This window comes from Lepus europaeus, chromosome 10 (genome assembly GCF_033115175.1).
Source record: "Lepus europaeus isolate LE1 chromosome 10, mLepTim1.pri, whole genome shotgun sequence".
Lineage (NCBI taxonomy): Eukaryota > Metazoa > Chordata > Mammalia > Lagomorpha > Leporidae > Lepus > Lepus europaeus.
Window position 1 is genome coordinate 104,355,347 of NC_084836.1, and position 21,603 is coordinate 104,376,949.

At 46.6% G+C, this 21,603-nt stretch overlaps 1 protein-coding gene and 1 pseudogene across 5 annotated transcripts in view; both read right to left on the minus strand.

Moving 5' to 3' along the window:
- The window catches only part of RBL1 (RB transcriptional corepressor like 1), a 75,668-nt gene extending 54,434 nt beyond the window's left edge, over positions 1-21,234 (minus strand). For 4 of the 5 annotated variants that reach the window (XR_009867097.1, XM_062204169.1, XM_062204168.1 and 1 more), the window contains exons 1-6: positions 20,781-21,234; positions 17,721-17,854; positions 3,622-3,822; positions 3,193-3,257; positions 2,963-3,091; positions 2,699-2,859 (exon numbers count right to left, since the gene is read on the minus strand). Coding sequence is in view for 4 of the 5 variants with exons in the window: in XM_062204169.1 (XP_062060153.1) it covers positions 2,699-2,859; positions 2,963-3,091; positions 3,193-3,257; positions 3,622-3,822; positions 17,721-17,854; positions 20,781-20,936 (846 nt within the window). In the remaining variant the exon portion in view is untranslated. The remainder of the gene's footprint in view (positions 1-2,698; positions 2,860-2,962; positions 3,092-3,192; positions 3,258-3,621; positions 3,823-17,720; positions 17,855-20,780) is intronic. The other variant, XM_062204170.1, reaches the window with a different exon arrangement.
- LOC133769046 (ADP/ATP translocase 3-like) lies at positions 10,827-17,808 on the minus strand (annotated as a pseudogene).
- Positions 21,235-21,603: the final 369 nt, after the last annotated feature.

Below are 21,603 nucleotides of genomic sequence, written 5' to 3' on the forward strand. Positions count from 1 at the left end.
AGTCAAGTTTTTAAAATGCTTTAAGGTCAGTCCATGGCAGTGGTTTCTATATTTTAGTGAAGAATCACTAAGGGAAAATCTGCTTAAAATGAAGGTTGATGGACCTCCAGACCTGAGCTGAGACAGCATTTTTAACAAATTCCCCACATGATTCTTTGAAAGCTGTCCATTACTGAACATTAGTCTATGGAGAAGGAAATGTAATGGGCAAGTAAAAAACTCAAAAGGAGTATGAATTTATGTTCCTGTTGCTGCTACAAAGGAAAACTATATTGTTATTAATATTTTCTGCATACCTATACTACACACACTTAGATTACAATACTTAAGGTGTTACAATCTTAAACAGCCTCAGGTGTCAGGGTTTAATATAGGTAAATGCGGAGTGCAGACAGCATACTTCCCATCCTAAAAAAGTGGCCAACATCTATCTGACAATAGTTATCTATGTAGAAATTTCAACTTTTTTTAGACAGAGAATTAGAGAGACAGAAAGAGAGAGAGAAGGGGGGAGGGGAGAGAAGACCTCCCAGCTCCTAGTTCACTCCCCAAAGGCCTACAAGTCAGGGTTGGGCTGTGGCCAAAACAAGGAGCTAGGAATGCAATCCAAGTTTCCCATGATAGAGACAGAAACCCAATTACTTGAGACATCACCACAGCCTCTCGGGATTTGTACTGACAGGAAGCTGGAGTCAGGAATAAGATTTGGGAATCAAATTCACCTGATACAGGAGGTAGGCATCTTAACAACCAGGCTGAACACCTGCTCTAGCTTCAGATTTACTTATTTATTTCAAAGTCAGAGTGAAGCAAAGAGAGAGGGAGAGACAAAGAGAGATCTTATACATGGGACTCCCCAAATGCCCCCAACAGCCAGGGCTAGGTCAGCCTGAAGCGAGGAGTCAGGAAACCCATTCAAGTTTCTCACTTGGCTGGGCAGGAACTGAAATACTTGGGCCATCACCTGCTGCCTCCCAGGCACAGGAGGAGGAAACTGGATCAGAAGCCCTGAGTAGCTACGATTTGAACCAGACACTCATATAGGATGTGGGCATCCCAAGCAGTAGCTTAACCTGCTGTACAATGCCTACCCTAGCTTCTGATTTTTAAAAGCTTTTCATACAAAAATTTTTTGATATTAAGTGAATTAAAGGAACAACTACACGAAATAAAAATAAATATCATTCTGGGTAGGCCAAACAATACACCTGTAGCCCACGGGTAGAAGAATCATCACTCAAACCAGGATGATGGTTTCAATTTTGTAATGAAAGGAGGTGCTAAAATAATTATGATCAGGCAACAACCAAATAACAGATTATCTAGGCAAATCAAACTGTGTGGTCATTATAATCACGGCCACTAGTGTGCTGCTTCTGCCCAGCACATCAGACGTAATCCCCGGGTCCCTTTTTTTTTTTTTTTTTTAAATTTTTGACAGGCAGAGTGGACAGACAGAGAGACAGAGAGAAAGGTCTTCCTTTTGCCATTGGTTCACCCTCCAATGGCCGCCGCAGTAGGCGCGCTGCGGCTGGCGCACCGCGCTGATCCGATGGCAGGAGCCAGGTGCTTCTCCTGGTCTCCCATGGGGTGCAGGGCCCAAGGACTTGGGCCATCCTCCATGGCACTCCCGGGCCACAGCAGAGAGCTGGCCTGGAAGAGGGGCAACCGGGACAGGATCGGTGCCCCGACCGGGACTAGAACCTGGTGTGCCGGCGCCGCAAGGCGGAGGATTAGCCTAGTGAGCCACGGCGCCGGCCAACCCGGGGTCCCTTTAAAAGTGTTCAGCATACAGACAAGGAGCCATGACATACACATAATTGAGGAAAAATTAGATTAAATACAAAAGCTTGTATAAGAAAAGAAGAAACTAGTTAAGGAAGATTTTATGCTCAAAAAAAAATCTTATGATACTTTCAAACGGGGAGACCACATTGATAACCTCATCCAAATTTTTTATTTTCTTCAAATATTGATTTATTTGAAAGGCTGAGTGACAGAGACAGAGGGATAAAGAGAAAGAGACCTTCCATCCAACTGGCTCACTATCCACCTCCTTGTGAATGGCCTGGGAAAAGTAGCAGAAGGACTGAGTACATAGGTCCCTGCCACCTATGTGGGAGATCCAGATAAAGCTCCTGGTTCCCGTCTGGCTTGGTCCACCCTGGCCATTGCAGCCATCTGGAGAGTGAACCAGCAGATGGAAGATCTTTCTGTCTCTCCCTCTGTAACTCTGACTTGCAAATAAATAAATAAATCTTTAAAAAAAAATCCAGAATGCAAGTAGGTAGCCAGCAGATAGCTCCAAAACTACAGATTTCTTTTTGTTTTGAAGTAAAATTAAAGCTTTTTTATATAATAATTTTATAATAATTTATATATTATCCTATTTTCAGTGAACAGTACTTATACAAATAACAGCAGTAAGTTAGCTTACTCTGACACTGTTCCTCCTAACCCTTTATTAGTACCACCTACAGCTGCCCCCAACAGCTCACTGACTTCACAGGAAATACAGCTGTTTCCAACAGCTCAGTGTCTCACAGCACACAAGCTCACAGGGCAATTCCGAGTCACAGCAAAGATTGAAACCTGGGAATCTTCACTTTAGAGATCCACAATGTTGAGAACTTAAAACATTTTTCCCTCAGGCTCTTGCTGACCCCTAACATCTGTCATTGAGTTTTAAGTACTGCACCTTCCTATCAAAGAGCTTTGAAATATACGGCTTAAAGTAGTGCTCCTTTATTCCTTTGGCTTCCACTAGCAATCCATCATGCAGCTCACACAGGACAGCAATGATGCAGGGAGGCTCCTCGGGGGCCTGGAAGTCAGCAGCGTGGAACGCAGAGGGCAAGCCTAGTTTAACAGGGCATGAAGAGAAACGGGGGGGAAAAAGAATACGGTCAACTTCTAAGACTTTGTCCAAAGACTGAAAAGTTTTCAAAAATAAAGGTTTTACCTTTAAATGATGGATTTAGCAAGTCTCGTCTATTTGGGCACATAATGGCATTAGCAAAAATCAGATCCAGGCAGCACAGAAGTAAATGATAAGAGTTTACTAAATCATCTCCAATCATACGAAAATTACCTTTGTGAGAAAAAAGAAGACAAAAACTAGAAACCTCTCAAGTCAAACAGCACCAAGTGCCCCAGGCAGAAATATGAAACCACTGAAAAGTGTCATCTCACCCTTGGTATAAACAAAGAGTGTCCAACAGAAATTAAAGAGATCCTTAACGCTGCAAGGAATCCGCCTAAAAAGGGGGAAAAAAAAAAGCACTCTTGGTCTGACTAGCTTTTAAAGTATCACTTAAATTGGAAAAGCACACATAAGTAACCAATAATAAAGTCAAATTACATATAAAATTCTATTCCAAGGGATGGATAATCTTTGGCTTATGAAATATGTATAAAGAAAGCCAGAATTTGAAAAAATAAATTAGTCTAAAAAGCGTTACTCTAAAATTTCAGATACATTTAATTTTAAATTGATCTCAAAAGAAATGTATGTCTGTGTGGATGGATAGTTCTGGTATAAAGCAGACTTTTAAAAAGTAAACTCTTGGTAGGCTTGCATAACAACCTTTCTGTTAATTATAGAAGCGTTAAGGGTCTCACCTCTGTTTCCTGCTTCGTGGTAACTTTGGCAGCTCTTCATATGGATTTTGAAATATATCCAAAAAAATTGGCTCAAATTTTTTGAAAATTACAGTAGACACTTCAAAATTTCTCTCTAGCCTTTCTATACGTTCACGAAATTCTTGTGACAGGTTTGACATGTCCATCCATTTCTTCATTTTACTAAAAAACTGTATTAAGCTGAAAAAAGAAAAAAAGCAATTTTAATATTAGTTCATGTAATGGACTGAAAATGAAACTTTGTATTCATTACTAATAATCTATTAAAAAGTCTGAAATTAGGGGCCAGTGCTGTGGTACAGCAGGTTAAGGCCCTTGCCTAAAGTGCCGGCATCCCATACAGGTGCCGGTTCTAGTCCTGGCTGCTCCTCTTCCGATCTAGCTCTTTGCTGTGGCCTGAGAAAGCAGCGGAGGATGGCCCAACTCCTTGGGTCCATGCACCCTCATGGGGGACCCGGAGGAAGCTCCTGGCTCCTGGCTTCGGATCAGCACAGCTCCAGCCGTTGCGGCCATTTAGGGAGTGAACCAGCGGATGGAAGACCTCTCTATCTCTACCTCTCTCTCTTTCAAATAAGTGATATAAATCTTTTTTAAAAAAGTGTGAAATTATGAGAAACCAAACAACAAAACCTCATTCCCAAGTGCCATGAAATTGCTTTGGTTCCCAAGATCATAATGAGGATGTGTATTCTGGATCGGTCACTGTGCCAATTGTCTTCTAGGGCATGTGTTTGGCACATAGTTTAAGAACCACTTAAGACACCTGCAATCCGTGTCAGGGTGCCTGGTTGGAGTCCTGACTCCACTTTCAATCCAGTTTCCTGCTGATGCACATCCTTGGAATACAGCAGGCAATGGACCTTGCGGCAGTCCCAGATGAAGTTCCTCCTTGACCTAGCCCAGCCCTGGCTGTTGCAGGCATTTGAGGAGTGGATCAGCAGATGGATGCTATCCCTTTGCTGCCTTTCATATAAAATGAAAATAAATAAAATAAGGTGTCTTTTTTTTTTTTTTTTTTTTTTTTGGACAGGCAGAGTGGATAGTGAGAGAGAGAGAGAGACAGAGAGAAAGGTCTTCCTTTTTGCCGTTAGTTCACCCTCCAATGGCCGCTGCGGCTGGCGCACTGCGCTGATCCGAAGCCAGGAGCCAGGTGCTTCTCCTGGTCTCCCATGCAGCTGCAGGGCCCAAGGACTTGGGCCATCCTCCACTGCCTTCCCGGGCCATAGCAGAGAGCTGGTCTGGAAGAGGGGCAACCGGGATAGAATCCAGTGCCCCAACTGGGACTAGAACCCGGTGTGCCGGCGCCGCAAGGCGGAGGATTAGCCTGTTAAGCCACGGCGCTGGCCAAAATAAGGTGTCTTCTAATATACAGGGAGTAACAGCAACTACATACTTTTTTTATTCCCTAAAGCACTTAGACAATGTTCTGCATATAAATAAAGTAAATGTTAATATAATGGATAGATGGGTTCAAAGTCCCGGTCAGGGCGCTGGATTCTGTCCTGATTGCTCCTCTTCCAGTGCAGCTCTCTGCTGTGACCCAGGAGGGCAGTGGAGGATGGCCCAAATGCTTGGGCACTGCACCTGCATGGGAGACCAGGAGGAAGCACTTGGCTCCTAGCTTCAGATCGGCGCAGCGCGCCGGCCGCAACACACCAGCCATAGTGGCCACTTGGGGGTGAACCAACGGAAAAAGGAAGACCTTTCTCTCTGTCTCTCTCTCTCACTGTCTAACTCTGCCTGTCCAAAAAAAAAAAAAAAAAAAAAAAAAAAAAAAAAAAATCAAAACAAAGACCTCCCAAATGAGAAGACTTCATCCTATTTTCCAAGTAAGAGAGTGACAGCAAAGTACCTTACTGCTTGTTACAGGTTAGGAGTAAAATTCAAGCTGAAATCCAACATATGGTTCCACGAACAAAAATAGAGGTAAATACACAACCAGAAAATCATTTAAGAATTATTACTCTATCTTCTTGGTTTATTCAATTTTGAGTACATTTTATTTTAAAGATTTATTTGAATAGCACAGTGATGATTCACTCCCCCAAAGGGCTACAACAGCTGCAGCTGGGCAAGCTCGAAGCCAGGAGCCCAAAAATCCATCCAGGTATCCCAGGTAGGCAATAGAGGCCCAAGTACTTGGGTCATCTTCCACTGCTTTTCCAAGCATATTAACAGGGAGCTGGATGGAAGTGGAGCAGCCAGGACTTAAACAGGTGCTCTGACAGAATGTTGGTGTCTTACACAGCAGCTTAACCATCTGCACCACGATACCAGCCAATTATGGGTACATTTCTCTATATCCCTATTACAGTAGTCTTAGATTAAAATCTTATAGTGTCAAAGCTCCCTAAATTGTATAGCACTATGAGTATACACAGAATGATATATCCATTTTTTTAATGTTTTTTGGAAAGGCAGTTAGAGAGTGAGGGATGGGGAGAAGGAGAAAGAGAGCTTCTATCCACTGGTCCTCAAATGGCTTCAATGGCCAGAGCTGGGCCAGGATGAAGCCAGGAGCCTCGAACTCCATCCAGGTCTCCCATGTGGGTAGCAGGGGCCAAGGACTTGGGCCATTTTTGCGGTTTTCCCAGGCACAATAGCAGGGAGCTGGATCAGAAGTGGAGCAGCTGGGACTCAAACTGGTGCTGATAAGGGATGCTGGCATTACAGGAGGTAGCTTAAAATCATCATAATACAAACTGCATCATTGTGTTTGAAAGCAAAAAAAGTTACAACATTTTTATCATTTATACCATGATTGAAAATCTTAAAACTAAAGTAAGTAAACTTCACAGCTTTCAACTCACTGGGATTTTCTCATAAAGAATAAGCACATGAGGGCCAGCATTGGCATATCATATTGGGTACCAGCTGAAGTCCTGGCTGCTCCATTTCCAATCCAGCTCCCTGCTAATGCACTTGGGAAAGCAGTGGAGGATGGCCCAAGTCCTTGCTCCTCGCTTTAGTATGGCCCAGCTCTGGTCATTGATGCCTTTTGGGGAGTGAACTAGTTGATGGAAGATCTATCTCTCATTCTTTCAAAACAATAAAATAGGGGCCAGTGTTGTGGTATAAGTTAAGCCACTGCCTGCAGCACTGGCATCCCAAATGGGTGTAGGTTCCAGTCCTGGATGCTCCACTTCTGAACCATGTTCCCTGCTAATGTACCTGGGAGAGCAGCGCAAGATGGCCCAAGCCCCTGGGCTTCTACCCACATGAGAGAACGGGATGAAGCTCCTGGCTCCTGGCATCAGCCTGGCCCAGCACTGTACATGGCAGTCATTTGGGGTGTGAAGCAATGGATTGAAGGCCTCTCCCTCTGTAGCTCAGTCCTTCATATGAATATTTGAAAATAAATAAATAAAAATCTTCACAAAAAAGAATACATGAAAATACGCTCATCATCAGTCATTAGGGCAATTCAAATCAAAACTGCAGGGGCCAGCACTGTTGACATAGTGGGCTAAGCCTCTGCCTGTGGTGCCAGCATCCCACATGGGTGCCGGTTCATGTCCTGGCTTGCTCCTCTTCTGATCCAGCTCTCTGCTATGGCCTAGGAAAGCAGTAGAAGATGGCCAAGTCCTTAGGCCCCTGCACCCATGTGGGAGGCCCGAAAGAAGCTCCTGGCTCCTGGCTTTGGATCGGGTGGTGCTATGGCATAGGTTAAGCTTCCACCAGCAGCACCAACATCACATATGGGCGCCAGCTCCAGTCCCAGATGCTCCACTTCAGATTCAGCTCCCTGCTAATGTGCCTGGAAAAGCAGCAGCAGATGACCCAAGTCCTTGGGCGCCTGCACCCATGTGAGACCCGGAAGCAGCTCTTGGCTCCTGACTGGCCCAGCTGCAGCATTAGAACCATTTGGGGAGTGAATCAGTAGATGGAAGATCTCTCTCCCCTCTTTTCTCTCTGTATCTCTGCTTTTCAAATAAATAAATAATTTAAAAAAAAAAAAAAAGCCTTAAATCCTTACATCCAGCCATTGAAGTCCTAAGAATCTAACCTTTGCCAAGTTAATAATGCAGGTCGTATAGGTGTTTGGTGCAACAGTTAAGATGCCATCTGATGCCAGTTTGAGTCCCGGCTGCTCCACTTGCAATCCAGCTCTCTGCTATGGCTTGGGAAAGCAGAAGACAGCCTAAGTACTGAGCCCCTGCACCCACGAGGGAGACCTGGAAGAAACTCGGCTCCTGGCTCCGGATCTGCCCAGCTCTGGTCGTTGTGGCCATTTGATGGCCAGTAGATGGAAGACCTCTCTCTCTCTGCCTCTCTGTAACTCTTTCAAATAAATAAATAAATCTTTCATATAAAAAAATAAAGTCCTTTGCGGGGCCAGTGCTGTAGCATAGAAGGATAAGCCTCCACCTGCAGTGTTGGCAGCCCATACGGATGCCAATTTGAGTCCCAGCTCCTCCCTTTCTGATCCAGCACCATGCACATGTGCCTGGAAAAGCAGTGGAAGATGCCCCTACACCCATATGGGAGACCTGAATTCGACTGGATCTGGCTCTGGTTTGGCCTGATGGGACCATCTGGGCAGTAAGACAGCAGAAGGGAGCTCTCTCTGCCTCCCAAATAAATAATTACTACTAATAATAAAAATACTGGGGCCAGTGCTGTGGCATAGTGGGCTAAGTCGTCACCTCCAGTGCCAGCATCCCATATGGGCACCAGCTGCGCATGAGTCCCAGGTGCTCCCTTCCAACCTAGTTTCCTGCAAATGCGCCTGGGAAAGCAGATAACGACCTAGGTCCTTGGACCCTTGCCACCTACATGGGAACAATCTCCTGGCTTCTGGCTTCAGCCATCCCCAGGCCACTGTGACCATTTGGGGAGTGAATCAATGGATGGAAGATCTCTGTACCTCTGCATTTTAAATAAATTTTTTTTTAAAAAAAGTACTAAAGCTTTTATGATGAAAAGCCTCTTTCCTTCTTTACTGCCTTCCAGTTTTTTTCCACTAAGATAATCACCTTGCTTTAGTGATTAATTACATTCTGGTAATTAATTACATTAATTACATTCTTACTGGTTTGCTGTCTATCCTTGAACTATTTTAGGCATTTATAAAAATATATTTGCATGCATATGTTCTCCACTCAAACAATACTATACTATTTAAAATATCCTGTACTTTGCTTTTTTCCTTGAATTTCCCTTGGGAACATTTTTATATCAATAAAATGCCCTTCCATCATTTTAGGATTTTTGGAGCTATAGTTTATTCCACTGTATAAGTTTACCATAAATGTACAAGGAGGTCTTCAAAAACTTCATGAAAATATGTATTATGAAAAACTATGTATGAATTTCAAAAATTTTTGCATCAAAATAATCTTTTAAAAATTATGTATTTGAAAGGCAAAAAGACAGAGCTTTCCATCTGCTAGTTCACTACCCCAGCTACCTGCAACAAACCAGGGCTGGCCAGGAGCCTAGAACTCAATCCAAGTCTTCCACGTGGGTGGCAAGGATGACCCAAGTACTTAAGCCAACACCTGGGACTTGAACCCAGGGACTCCAATATGGGGCATGGGCAACCTGCACAGCACCTTTAAAAATATTTTTTTTAAAAAAAGATTTTATTCATTTGAGAGGTAGAGTTAGAGAGGGAGTCAGAAAGGTCTTCCACCAGCTGGGTCACTCCCAAATGGCTGCAGCTGAGCACATCAGAAGCCAGGAGCTAGGAGCTTCTTTAGGGTCTCCCACGCGTGTACAGGGGCCCAAGCACTTGGGCCACCTTCAACCGCTTTCCTAGGCCATAAGCAGAGAGCTGAATAGGAAGAGCAGCAACTGGGACATGAACCTGCACCCATATGAAATGCCTGAGGCTTATCCTACTATGCCACAGTGCTGGCCCCTCAAAATATTTTAGTATTTATTTATTTGAAATGTAGCATGACAGACAAAGAGGGAGTGACAGATAGGAGATAAGAGATCTTCCATCAGCTGGCTCATTCTCCAAATACCCACAACAGTGAGGGCAGAGCCAGGAATTCTACCGTAATCTCTAGTGTGGGTGGCAGGAACCTAGAATGTCAGGCTACCAGCTATTGCCTTCCCAGATGCATTAGCAGGAAGCTGGGTTGGAAGCACAAGAGTAGCCAGGATTTGAACCAGGCACCCTGATACAGGATGTGAGAATTTCAAACAACAGTTTAACTTACTGTGCTACACTGCCTGCCCCTGTACATAGCATCTTCTTTGGAGGGAGGGGGAATGATTCTTTTGTTTTAAATACTACAGAACTTGGATCCTACAGGCATGATCCACTTATCAAAAAAGGTTTATTTATTTTATTTGGAAGTCAGAGTTACAGAGAGAGGGAGAGATAGAGAGATTGTCGATCTGCTGCTTCACTCTCCAAATGGAACCAATGGCTGACACTGGGCAGGCTGAAGTCAGAAGTCTTCTTTCAGGTCTCCCATGTGGGTGCAGGGGTACAAGCACTTGGCCCATCTTCTGCAGGGAGCTGGATCGTAAGTGGAGCAGCTGGGACTCAAACCAGTACCCATACAGCATGCCAGCTTTGCAGGCAGCAGTTTAACACATTACACCATAGCTCTGGACTTTTTTTTTTAACAGGCAGAGTGGAGAGTGAGAGAGAGAGAGAGAGAAAGAGAGACAGAGAGAAAGGTCTTCCTTTGCCATTGGTTCACCCTCCAATGGCTGCCGTGGCCGGCACACCGCACTGATCCGAAGCCAGGAGCCAGGTGCTTCTCCTGGTCTCCCATGGGGTGCAGGGCCCAAGCACTTGGGCCATCCTCCATTGCACTCCCTGGCCACAGCAGAGAGCTGGCCTGGAAGAGGGGCAACCGGGACAGATCCGGTGCCCCGACCGGGACTAGAACGCGGTGTGCCGGCGCCGCAAGGCAGAGGATTAGCCTGGTGAGCCACGGCGCCAGCCCTCTAGACTCTTTAAGTCTGCATGTACGGAGTTGCCTCACCATGGGCCCACAATGATGCCATGATTTCCCACCAGTCCCTATAATCAGTGCATAGAATAGGAGTGTCAATGAACACAATCATAGAAAGCACTTTTTCCAAAGACTTCTGGAGCTAGCCAGACATTCATGATCTGGCCAAGACAAAGACAATTAGAATTTCTCAAAGGTCAATGGTTCCTAACAGTCAAGTATTCTATGCGATTTTTTTTTTTTTTAATTTATTTGAAAGGCAGAGTTACAGAGAGGCAGAGGCAGAGAGAGAGGTCAGTCTTCCATCCACTGGTTCTCTCCCCCAGGTGGCTGCAACACCTGGAGCTGCACTGACCCAAAGCCAGGAGCCAGGAGCTTCTTTCAGGTCTCCTACTCAGGTGCAGGAGCCCAAGGACTTGGGTCATCACTGCTGCTTTCCCAGGCCATAGCAAGGAGCTGGATCGAAGTGGAGCAACTGGGACTCGAACTGGTGCTCACTTGGGATGCCAGCACTGCAGGCTTTACCTGCTATGCCACAGTGCCGGCACCATGATTCTTTTGGTTCCCACTCCAGTGAGAACACTGGTACACCCAGGAGACTTTCTTCATCTCATCATACAAGACCAGCACAAAGCCCCAACCCTTGCTCTAGGATGTTGGACCATATTCCCTTGAAGAAGGCTTTTTCTACTCTGTCTTTGAAAATCTTCCTCCAGCAATCCTTGGCCCCTGTGCACATGGGATTAGCTCCTTTGCACCTGGACTACATCATCATGTACCACAGCAGTGTGAAAAGGCAGGAGATGATGCCAGTCACATATGTGATGGTCTGTGCAACCATTCAGCTTACCACGGTGTCAGTGTTCTTGGGGTTATGGAGCATGCCCAGGGCTGTGTTGTACACATCAAAGCAAGCACCCCAGTAGATGATGACGCCCTGCACGCAGATGTTGAAGCCCTGTTACAATCTCCAGATCCCATCCAACCTGGTGATCTTCACTGGGCAATCTCCCAGGCCTTAGAATTCTCACTGCACACCTGGTTTCTCAACATTGGCAACCAGGAATGTTCTAGCAAAGTCCAGAGGGTAAAAGAAGCAGAGAGAGGTAGCCCCAGCAGCACTTCAGCAGCCAGGATGCCAGCAAAATATTTCTAGAACTGCATATGCTTGTCCACGGCCCCAGGAAGACCTGATTGTATGTACCCTTGAAGGTAAAGTTAAGGGCTTGAGTGGGGAAGCAGCAAATGCCATTGGCCAGCTTGCTGGTCCAGAAAGACAGCACACCCTGCCCCTTGAGGATGCACACGATGCAGTCTACTATGCCTTTGTGCAGCTTGTCGGCCATCATCTGCTTGCTGGTATGTTGAATCTGCAGCAGCAGCCTGACCCACTCAATTGAGGCTATGGGCCCTCCTGGAGACGGTGGCGGCAATGCATCCAGCTAGGAAGCCTTGGGCAAAGGAGACAGCCAGTTCTGTCTTGGTGGCCGGGCTGGAGAGGTGCAGGGGTGGGGCCAGAGTGTAGTATTGGTCCCGGAGAGCTAGAGGGAGGGAGGTTGTTGCTGGCACAGTGCTGGAGGGAGGTTGTTGCTGGCACAGTGCTGCCACCCTTAGTACCACCTTAAATGCCAAACACCCACCCAAAATACCTATTTTTAATTCCATTTTTCCCTATGAACCTTTTGAAGTATCCTTGTACTTAAAGATTCTCTTGTATCCCCTATTTTAAACAAGTGATAGTCAATTTATTAAAATAGTAGCTTCAGATAGGCATCTGCAATGGTGACTTCCACCTCTACTCCCAGCTCAGTGTTGATGGAAGTAATCTGCTTAACAACCTCAGAAGCACTGTGCAAATCAATGAGCCGCTGTGGATTCTCAACTGGAACCCTCTCATGTCGTAGAACCTTCGTCACGATGTATTTTTCTTTTCTTTAAAAAAAATTTACTTATTTATTTATTTGAAAGGCAGAGTTACAGAGAGGCAGAGAGAGAGAGAGAGAGAGAGAGAGAGAGAGGTGTCTTTCATCTGCTGGTTCACTTCCCAAATGGCCGCAATGGCCAGAGCTGTGCCCATCTGAAGCCAGGAGCCAGGAGCTTCTTCTGGGTCTCCCACGTAGGTGCAGGGGCCCAAGGACTTGGGCCATCTTCCATTGCTTTCCCAGGCCATAGCAGAGAGCTGGATCAGAAGTAGAGCAGCCAGGACTTGAACCAGTGCCCATACGGGCTTTACCTGCTACACCACAGCATTGGCGCCCCATGATGTGTTTTTGTTATAGTGATTCACAATGTCTCGGCAGGCATCCAACCTGGTCCTTTCCTTTAATTTTTTTTCCTTTGCTCCTCTGATCAAGTTCACACCTTCTCCAGGGACTTGACACTGTGGCTGGTCAGGGTGATCCTCATTAGGTTAATGGCACCTCTGGTTCCACGGGTGTCTTTGCAGCCTCTGTAAAAGCCATGGCTGCTGTGCAGCTTCCTGACGGCCTTGTTCCTCAGCAAGAGCCAACGACCGTGAGTCAGGAGCAGGAACAAGCAATATGAGGCTCCGCAACTGGTGCCACGGTGTCTTCCTCAGAAAGTAAACTTTTATTTTGAAATAACATCAAGTTTATAGGAAACTTACATGAAAAAATAATTTACTTTTATTTTAGCAAAATATTAATATTTTCCATATTTGCTTTATCATCTCTGTATATACACACACACATACATTTTAGAAAAGGATAGGCAATGATTTTGGGGTGCATGCCTAATGGATGTTTCATGCCTCCCTCAATATTACATTCAGGCTACACACTTTTGACGAGAGTATTATCTAAGTCATGGCATACCCTTCTCAGGATATCACTTTGTTCCACTGTTGATAACTGCACATGAGTTACGTGGTATCTGCTAGGTTTTTCAGTCTCAAAGTTACTATTTTCCTCTGTACAGTAACTAACAAGTGACCTGTAGAGATGATCTGCAATTATGCATACATCCTATTGCTGATGTAACTCAGATTTCCAGTTTTGTACTGATGCATAATTTTTGCCTAAATTAATTATTAATATGAGGATGCAATATGGTGATTTTTTTTCAAACCACCATTTCTTCTGCATTTGTTAGTTAGTATTCTAATGTAAAGGAGAGTTTTTTTTCCTTCCATATTCATTTTATTCAATTAGTTATAGCCCATTGCTGTCCCTCATTCATTTGATGTTCACAGTCATCCCAGATCTGAGACAGGCATTTAGTCTAGTGGCTAAGACACAGGTTAGGAGACCCTTCAGAGTGCCCAGTATCACCTTCCTCTGGCTCCTGACTCCGGCTTCCTGCTACAGCATGCCCTGAGAGGCAGCAGTGAAGGCTCAAGAAATAGGGATCCTGCCACCCACACGGAGAGCTGGATTAAATTCCTGGTTCCCAGTTTCAGCTCTGGCTCAGTCCCAACTACTGGACACATATGGGAATTGAATCCCTGAATGGAAACTCTCTCTAAAATAAATTTTTTTATCTTATTTTTTGACAGGTAGAGTCACAGACAGTGAGAGAGAGAGAGACAGAGAGAAAGGTCTTCCTTTTCCGTTGGTTCACCCCACAAATGGCTGCAATGGCTGGAGCTGCACCAATCCAAAGCCAGGAGCCAGGTGCTTCCTCCTGGTCTTCCTTGCAGGTGCAGGGGCTCAAGCACTTGGGCCATCCTCCACTGCACTCCCAGGTCACAGCAGAGAGCTGGACTGGAAGAGGAGCAACCGGGTCTAGAACCCGACGCCCATATAGGATGCCGGCACCACAGGTGGAGGACTCACCAAGTGAGCCACGGCGCTGGCCCCAAGATTTAGTTATTTTATTTAAAAGTCAGAACTACACAGAGAGAGGAGAGGCAGACTGGCCTTCCATCCAATGGTTCACTCCCCAACTGGTCTCTATGCTGGAGTTGCGCGATCCAAAGCCAGGAGCCAGGAGCTTCCTCCAGGTCTCCCAGGCGGGTGCAGGGGCCAAAGGACTTGGGCCATCTTCCACTGCTTTCCCAGGCCACAGCAAAGAGCTAGATTAGAAGTGGAGCAGCTAGGACTAGAACCGGTGCCCATATGAGATGCCGGCGCTACAGGCCAGGGCATTAACCTGCTGCGCCACAGTGCCGGCCCCTTCAGCTAACCCTTACGTCCCTTAGACATGCCTCTGATATTTTTTTTAAGCACCTCCTGACTTCCTGGCATAACAAGCTATTCCAGGTCCATCATAGAAAACAGTTCTACTTCAACTTTGGAATAGGTTACTTCCTTGAATACATTATGTTAAGTGAAACATGCCCATCACAAAAGGGAAAATGCTATATGACTGCACTTACATGAAGCACTTAGAGTATTACATGACAAATTCATAGAAAGTAGAAGAGTAGTTGCCAAGCACTAGAGGAAGGAAAATGGGAGAGTTACTGCTTAATTGGTACAGAGTTTCAGTTTGACAACATGAATTCTAGCAATGGGTGGTAGTGATGCTTATACAATGTAAATGCTCAGGGCTGGCACTATGGTACAGCAGGTTGAGCTACTGGCATCCCATCTGGGCGCTGGTTCAAGTTCTGGCTGCTCTACTTCTGATCCAGCTCCCTGCTAATGTGCCTGGAAAAGCAGCAGAAGATGGCCCAATTCCATGGGCCCCTGCCACCCACGTGGGAGACCTGGAAGAAGCTCCTGGCTCCTGTCTTTGGATGGGCTCAGCTCTGGCTTTTGCAGCCATTTAGGGAGTGAACCAGTGGATAGAAAATCTCTCTCTCTCCTTCTATGTCTGCCTTTCAAATAAGTAAATAAATCTTTTTTTAAAAAGTCAATAAAAGAAAAATCAAGGCTGTATAAATGTTCCTGATTAAAAAAAATAAATAAATACGGGCCAGCCCTGTGGTGCAGCAAGTAAAGCTGCCGCCTGTAGTGCCGGCATCCCATTTGGGCACTGGTTTGAGTCCCAGCTGCTCCACTTCTGATTCAGCTCTCTGCTGTGGCCTGTAAAGCAGTGGAAGATGGCCTGAGTCCTTGGGCCCCTGAACCTGCATGGGAGACCCATAAGAAGTTCCTAGCTCCAGATTGGCACAGCTCTAGCCGTTGCAGCCATTTGGGGAGTGAACCAGCAGATGGAAGACCTCTCTCTCTCTCTCTCTCTGCCTCTTCTTCTTTCTATGTGTAACACTTTCAAATATATAAATAAATCTTTAAAAAAGACATGACAAATTAGTGCAGTACCTGGTTCTACATAGGAAATTGCACTTGAAGGAAAAACACTATAAAGATCATTTAAAAAAATATTTATTTACCCAAAAGTCAGAGTTACAGAGACAGAGAAGGAAAGACAGAGACAGAGAGAGACATCCCCCATCCACTGGTTCACCTCCCAGATAGCCATAATGGCAAGGGCTGGGCCAAGCCAAAGTTAGGAGCCAGGAGTTTCATCCGGGTCTCCCATGTGGGTGCAGGGGCCCAAACACTTGGGCAAGCTTTCATTGCTTTTCCCCAGCCATTAGCAGGGATATGAATCGAAGTGGAGCAGCCAGGACACAAACCAGCACCCTTATGGCATGCCAGTGTTGCAGGCAGTGGTCTAACCTGCTATACCACAAAACTGGCTCTTAAAGATCATAATTGAATGAACTAACAAAATTAGAATAGACATGGCGGATGACATAAAATTAAGCTATCCGTGTTAACTTTCCTGAAGTTGAAAACTGTCCTATAGTTATTTTAGTTAAACACATTGTTAGGGATAGAGGGCTATAATCTTTCCTTTTTTGTTTTTTTTTTTGACAGGCAGAGTGGACAGTGAGTGAGACAGAGAGAAAGGTCTTCTTTTGCCATTGGTTCACCCTCCAATGGCCGTCGCAGCCGGTGCGCTGCAGCCGGCGCACCGCGCTGATCCAAAGCCAGGAGCCAGGTGCTTCTCCTGGTCTTCCCGCTTGGGCCATCCTCCACTGCACTCCCGGGCCACAGCAGAGAGCTGGACTGGAAGAGGGGCAACCGGGACAGAATCCGGCGCCCCAACCAGGACTAGAACCCGGGGTGCCGGTGCCACAGGCGGAGGATTAGCCTATTGAGCTGTGGCACTGGTCTATAATCTTTCCTACTTACTCTTTTTCTTTTTAAGATTTTATTTATTTATTTGAGAGGTAGAGTTACAGACAGCGAGAGCAAGAGACAGAGAGAGAGGTCTTGCTTCTGTTGGTTCACTCCCCAGATGACCGTAATGGCTGGAGCTGCACCCATCTGAAGCCAGGAGCCAGGTGCTTCCTCCTGGTCTCCCATGTAGGTGCAGGGCCCAAGCACTTGGGCCATCCTCCACTGCCCACCCAGGCCACAGCAGAGAGCTGGATTGGAAGAGGAGCAGCTGGAACTAGAACCAGCACCCATGTGGCATGCCGGCACAACAGGCAGAGGATTAACCTACTGCACAACAGCACTAGCCCCCTTTCCTACTTACTTTGAAATATTGAGGAAAAAATGTTTAAGAGAATGATCTATATACTTAAGCAAAAAAGATCAGATGACAAAGCAAAGGGAACAAAATATCAACAACAGGCAAATCTGGGTCAAGTGAATATTGGTTTGTACTTTTCTTATTTTTGCAAGTTTTCTATAAGCTTGAAATTATTTCCAAATAACTTTTGAAAAAGTTAATCAAAGGAAGTATAGCTTAAAACGGTTCAGTACAGAGGCCTCTAGTGAAGCCAAAATCTAAGAAAGGCAGAGGAAGAACATAAGGATGAAGAAAGTACATCTATGTTACAAAAAACTTGGAAATAAATAAAATAAAGAGATTTAAAAGTGAAATTAGAGGCCGGCATTGTGGTAAAGCAGGCTGAACTACCACCTGCAATGCTGGCATTCCTTTTGGGCACTGTTTGGAGTCCTAGCTGCTCCACTTCCAATCTAGCTCCCTGTTAATGCACCCGGGAAAGCAGCAGCAGGTGATACAAATCCTTGGGTCCCTGCACCCACATTGGAGACCTGGGTGAAACTCCTAGCCCAGCCCCAGCCATTGTGGACATTTGTGGAGTGTAGCAGCAGATGGAAAATCTGTCTTTCCCTCTCTCTCTAACTCTGCCTTTCAAATAAATAAAATTAATTTTAAAAAAAAGAAACTAAATTCTAAAATCAAATTTAGAGTTTGTAAAACATGCTTTACCTTAATTTAGCTGAACGCAGTATTCTGGTAAGTGACACACAGTTTCCTTCCATGATACCTTTGCCAACTGTAGGAATAATGCTTTTGCGGCAGGCAACGTACAGCGAACATGCCAACCAGTGCATAATTTCTCCCTGGCAGGTAAAAGATAAACAACAAAACCAATACATTGTACTTGAATTCTAGAATCAGAAGAGATCTTAGAATTATCCGAATTAACTTTTTTCCTGTAGATCAAAGACTAGAGAAGTAAAACTATTTGCCCAAGTTACAAAGCTAAGTTACTGGCAGTAATCCTGCAGTTTCATAATATACTCAATCATATTAATCTAAAACTAGGTGTCTCTCTACACTCCAAAACTAGTATCAGTGAGAGTTCTATTAGGACTCAGGGTGAGTGAGGCAGCAGTTAGGACAGCACTTGGGACACCCCCAACACACACTGGAGTGCCTGCGTGAATCCTGGATCTAGTCCTCTTCCAGCTCTCTGTGCACAAAGGGAGCCAGCAGGTGATGGCTGAAGTTGTTGAGTTCTTGCCACTCATGGGGAAACCAAGTTTGAGTTCCCAGCTCCCAGCTTCGGCCAGGCCCAGGTCCAGTCCTAGCCATTGCAGATACTGAGCCAGCGGGTCAGACTGTTTCTTTCTTAATCTCTCTCTACCTTTCAAATAAATAAAATAAGAAACCACTTATTCATATTAACTTCCTTGATTTAAAAACAACAGTCCCATGTGGCCTTTATGACACTGGTTCTTTTCTACCACTTTGTTTCTTTTTACTAGTGTGGCAGAGAAAGGCCAAAACAGAGCAGAAAATGGGCAAGGGAGTCCCACATAACAAATACTTATCTTAATAATGCATTATTTTTATGAGGTAAAAATCTGGGGAATCATTTAACCAAACGTTATCTTTGTAACTATGGTTTTATATCTTAGAAGACATCTCTGTACAAAGCTACAAAAAAGGTGACATTAGGGAGTTCGACATTAAGTTTCTCCTTTAGATCTAAGAGATCTCTAAGCTAAAACCACTTTATGACTTCATTTCTGAAATACTGGTTACACTTAATGATTAAGAATTACAGATGGGGCCGGCGCCGTGGCTCACTTGGCTAATCCTCTGCCTGCAGCGCCGGCATCCCATATGGGTGCCGGGTTCTAGTCCCAGTTGCTCCTCTTCCAGTCCAGCTCTCTGCTGTGACCCGGGAGGGCAGTGGAGGATGGCCCAAGAGCTTGGGCCCTGCACCTGCATGGGAGACCAGGAGGAAGCACCTGGCTCCTGGCTTTGGATGGGTGCAGTGTAGTGGCCATTTTGGGGGGTGAACCAATGGAAGGAAGACCTTTCTCTCTGTCTCTCTCTCTAACTCTGCCTGTCAAAAAAAAAAAAAAAAAAAGAAAAGAATTACATATACCAATCCCATAATGTAATACAATGCTCCTCTTACTGTTCTACAAATCTTCTTTAATACTACACTCCAGAAGCATAAAAGATTGATAAATATTTCTTGCAATAATTAAAAGGGGTAGGTTGGGGCCAGCATCGTGGCATAGTGTGTAAGGCCGCCACCTGCATTGCAGGCAACCTATACAGACACTGATTCATGCCCAGCTCACACTGATCCAGCTCCCTGCTAATGGCCTGGGAAAGCAGCAGAAGATGGCCTAGGTATTTGGGTCCCTGCCACCTACACAGGAGGATGAAACTCCTGGCTTCCCATGGTCAACTCCAAATTTCCAGCTCTATGCTTTAAGCCCACAAGATGGCGAGTCAGTGGAGCACCTTGTAAATCCAGCCCTCTTGGTTCATGAAAGCCTTTGAACAGAAGGCCACTGAAGTGGTGTGGATATGCTGAAATATAGCTGTCCCAGGCTATCTGTAGGGAACTGGTTCCAGGACCCCAGCAGAGAAAAAAAACTCAATGATGCTCAAGTCCTTTTTTCTGGAAAAAATTATTTACTTTATTTATTTGAAAGACAGAGAGACAAAAAGAGATTTTTCAGCCACTGATTCACTCCCCAGCTGGGGCTGGACCAGGCTGAAACCTGGCCAGGCTGAAGCCAAGAGTCTAGAACTCCATCAGGGGCTCCCATGTGGGTGGTAGGAACTCAAGTACTTGAGTCTTCACCTGCTGAATCCTAGGGTGTCAATCAGCAAGAATCTGGAATTGAAAATAGAGTAGGGACTCAAATCCTGGTATTCTGATCCATGATGTGGGTTTCCCGAGTGGTGTCCTAACTGCTGTACGTAAGACCTGTGCCTCAACTCTCTCTTATAAAGCGTAGTATTTGTATATAATCTATCCATATCTACCTGTATACTTTAAATTATCCCTAGGTTACTTATAACACCTATACATCCTAAATGTTACGCAAACAGCTGTTTTGCGGTGTTGTTTAGGGAGCAATGACAGTGTACTGCATGTGATCAACCACACGCAGGGCTAAACATCCCGATTAAGATCTGATGGCAGAACCTGGCGCTGAGAGATAAGCTTTGGGTGTGAACCGCCTTTGACCAAACCAGGGTACCATCCTGTGCTCAGAGTAAGCGAGGCACACCTCCACCCGGGGGGGAGGCAGGTGGTCCGGCCGTCCACCTGCCGCCGCTCACCTCTCAGCTGGTGGGCAGGTTCAATGGCTCCGACTCCTCGCTAACCCTGAGACCTCGGGCGAGGAGCCTGACCTCTCTGGGGGCTTCGCTTCCCCTCGGGGCAGGTTCGAAGCGCTGAGCAGCGGTGCCTTAGCACGCAATTCATTTGCGCTTTCCCACTGCTGCACTTCAGTACCAGAACGTGAGCGGCACTGGATGGGGAGGAGGCGAGGTCTGGGCTCTGGAGACCCCTGAGCGGCGCGGGACCTCGGCCAAGCCGCTCCGGTCCTGGGCTTCCGTTTCCCGCCGCACGAACACGGGTGGGTCGTCTGCTCTCCACCCACCCGCCTCTGCGCTCCTCGGCGCCCGTCTGCGCAGCGACCCTGCCCGCTGGGGGAGCTCCCACCACCCCATAGGCTGGGGCAGGGGCGGGGCGGGGAGGGGCCCGGCCGCCCACCTGCCGCCGCTCACCTCTAAGCTGTAGTTGCCCCGGATGGTGGCGAAGTCGTCCAGGGCTTCGGCCGCGCTCCCCTCGTCCAGGTTCAGCTCCTGGCACAGGGCCTGCAGCGCCGCCCCGGCCGCGGCCACCACCGCCGCGCCCTCGGCGTGGGCTTCGTCCTCGAACATCCCCTCAGGCCCCGCGGGCGGCGCGCCGCAGTCCCCCGCGCCCTTCTCCCTCCGGGCGCGCTACCCACAACCACCCGCGCCAAAGCGCGCGAAAACCAGGAGCCAACGAGTGCCGTCCCCGCTTTACTCCGCAAAAAAAAAAAAAAAAAAAAAGTCCTTTTTTTTTTCCCTCCGGAGCTCCCAGCTGTCCCGCTCCGGGTATGGGACAAGAGGACGGATCTCGGGCCCTGTGAACACCCGCCCTCGGTCCTCGGCGGGCTCGCGGCCCCAGCGGGCAGGGCCAGTGCGGGAGCGCAGGGTTCGGCCGCCCGCGCGCGGAGGCTGCCGGGAGTTGTAGGTGCCCCCACCCCGGACGGCCGCGCTGCCGCCCCGGTTCCCGCCGCTGAGTGAACGGGGCGGGGCGGGGCTTCCTAGTGGGACGCGGCCTGGTGTTTGGTAGTGGGAAGACCCCCGCCAACCGCCAGGCCGTGGGCCTTGGTTTTTTTTTTTTCACTGTTCTAGGTCGTCAGTCTGACAGAGCCTGTGCCCCTCTGTCCAGGCAGGCCCAACCCCTACTGTCTTTACTGCCCTCCTAAAATAAAGTCTTCTGTACTCTAACTGGCCTTCTCTCCTCCTTTGAACCCTACAATGCTAAAACCCTAACAAGTGGCAGGACCTCAAGTACTTC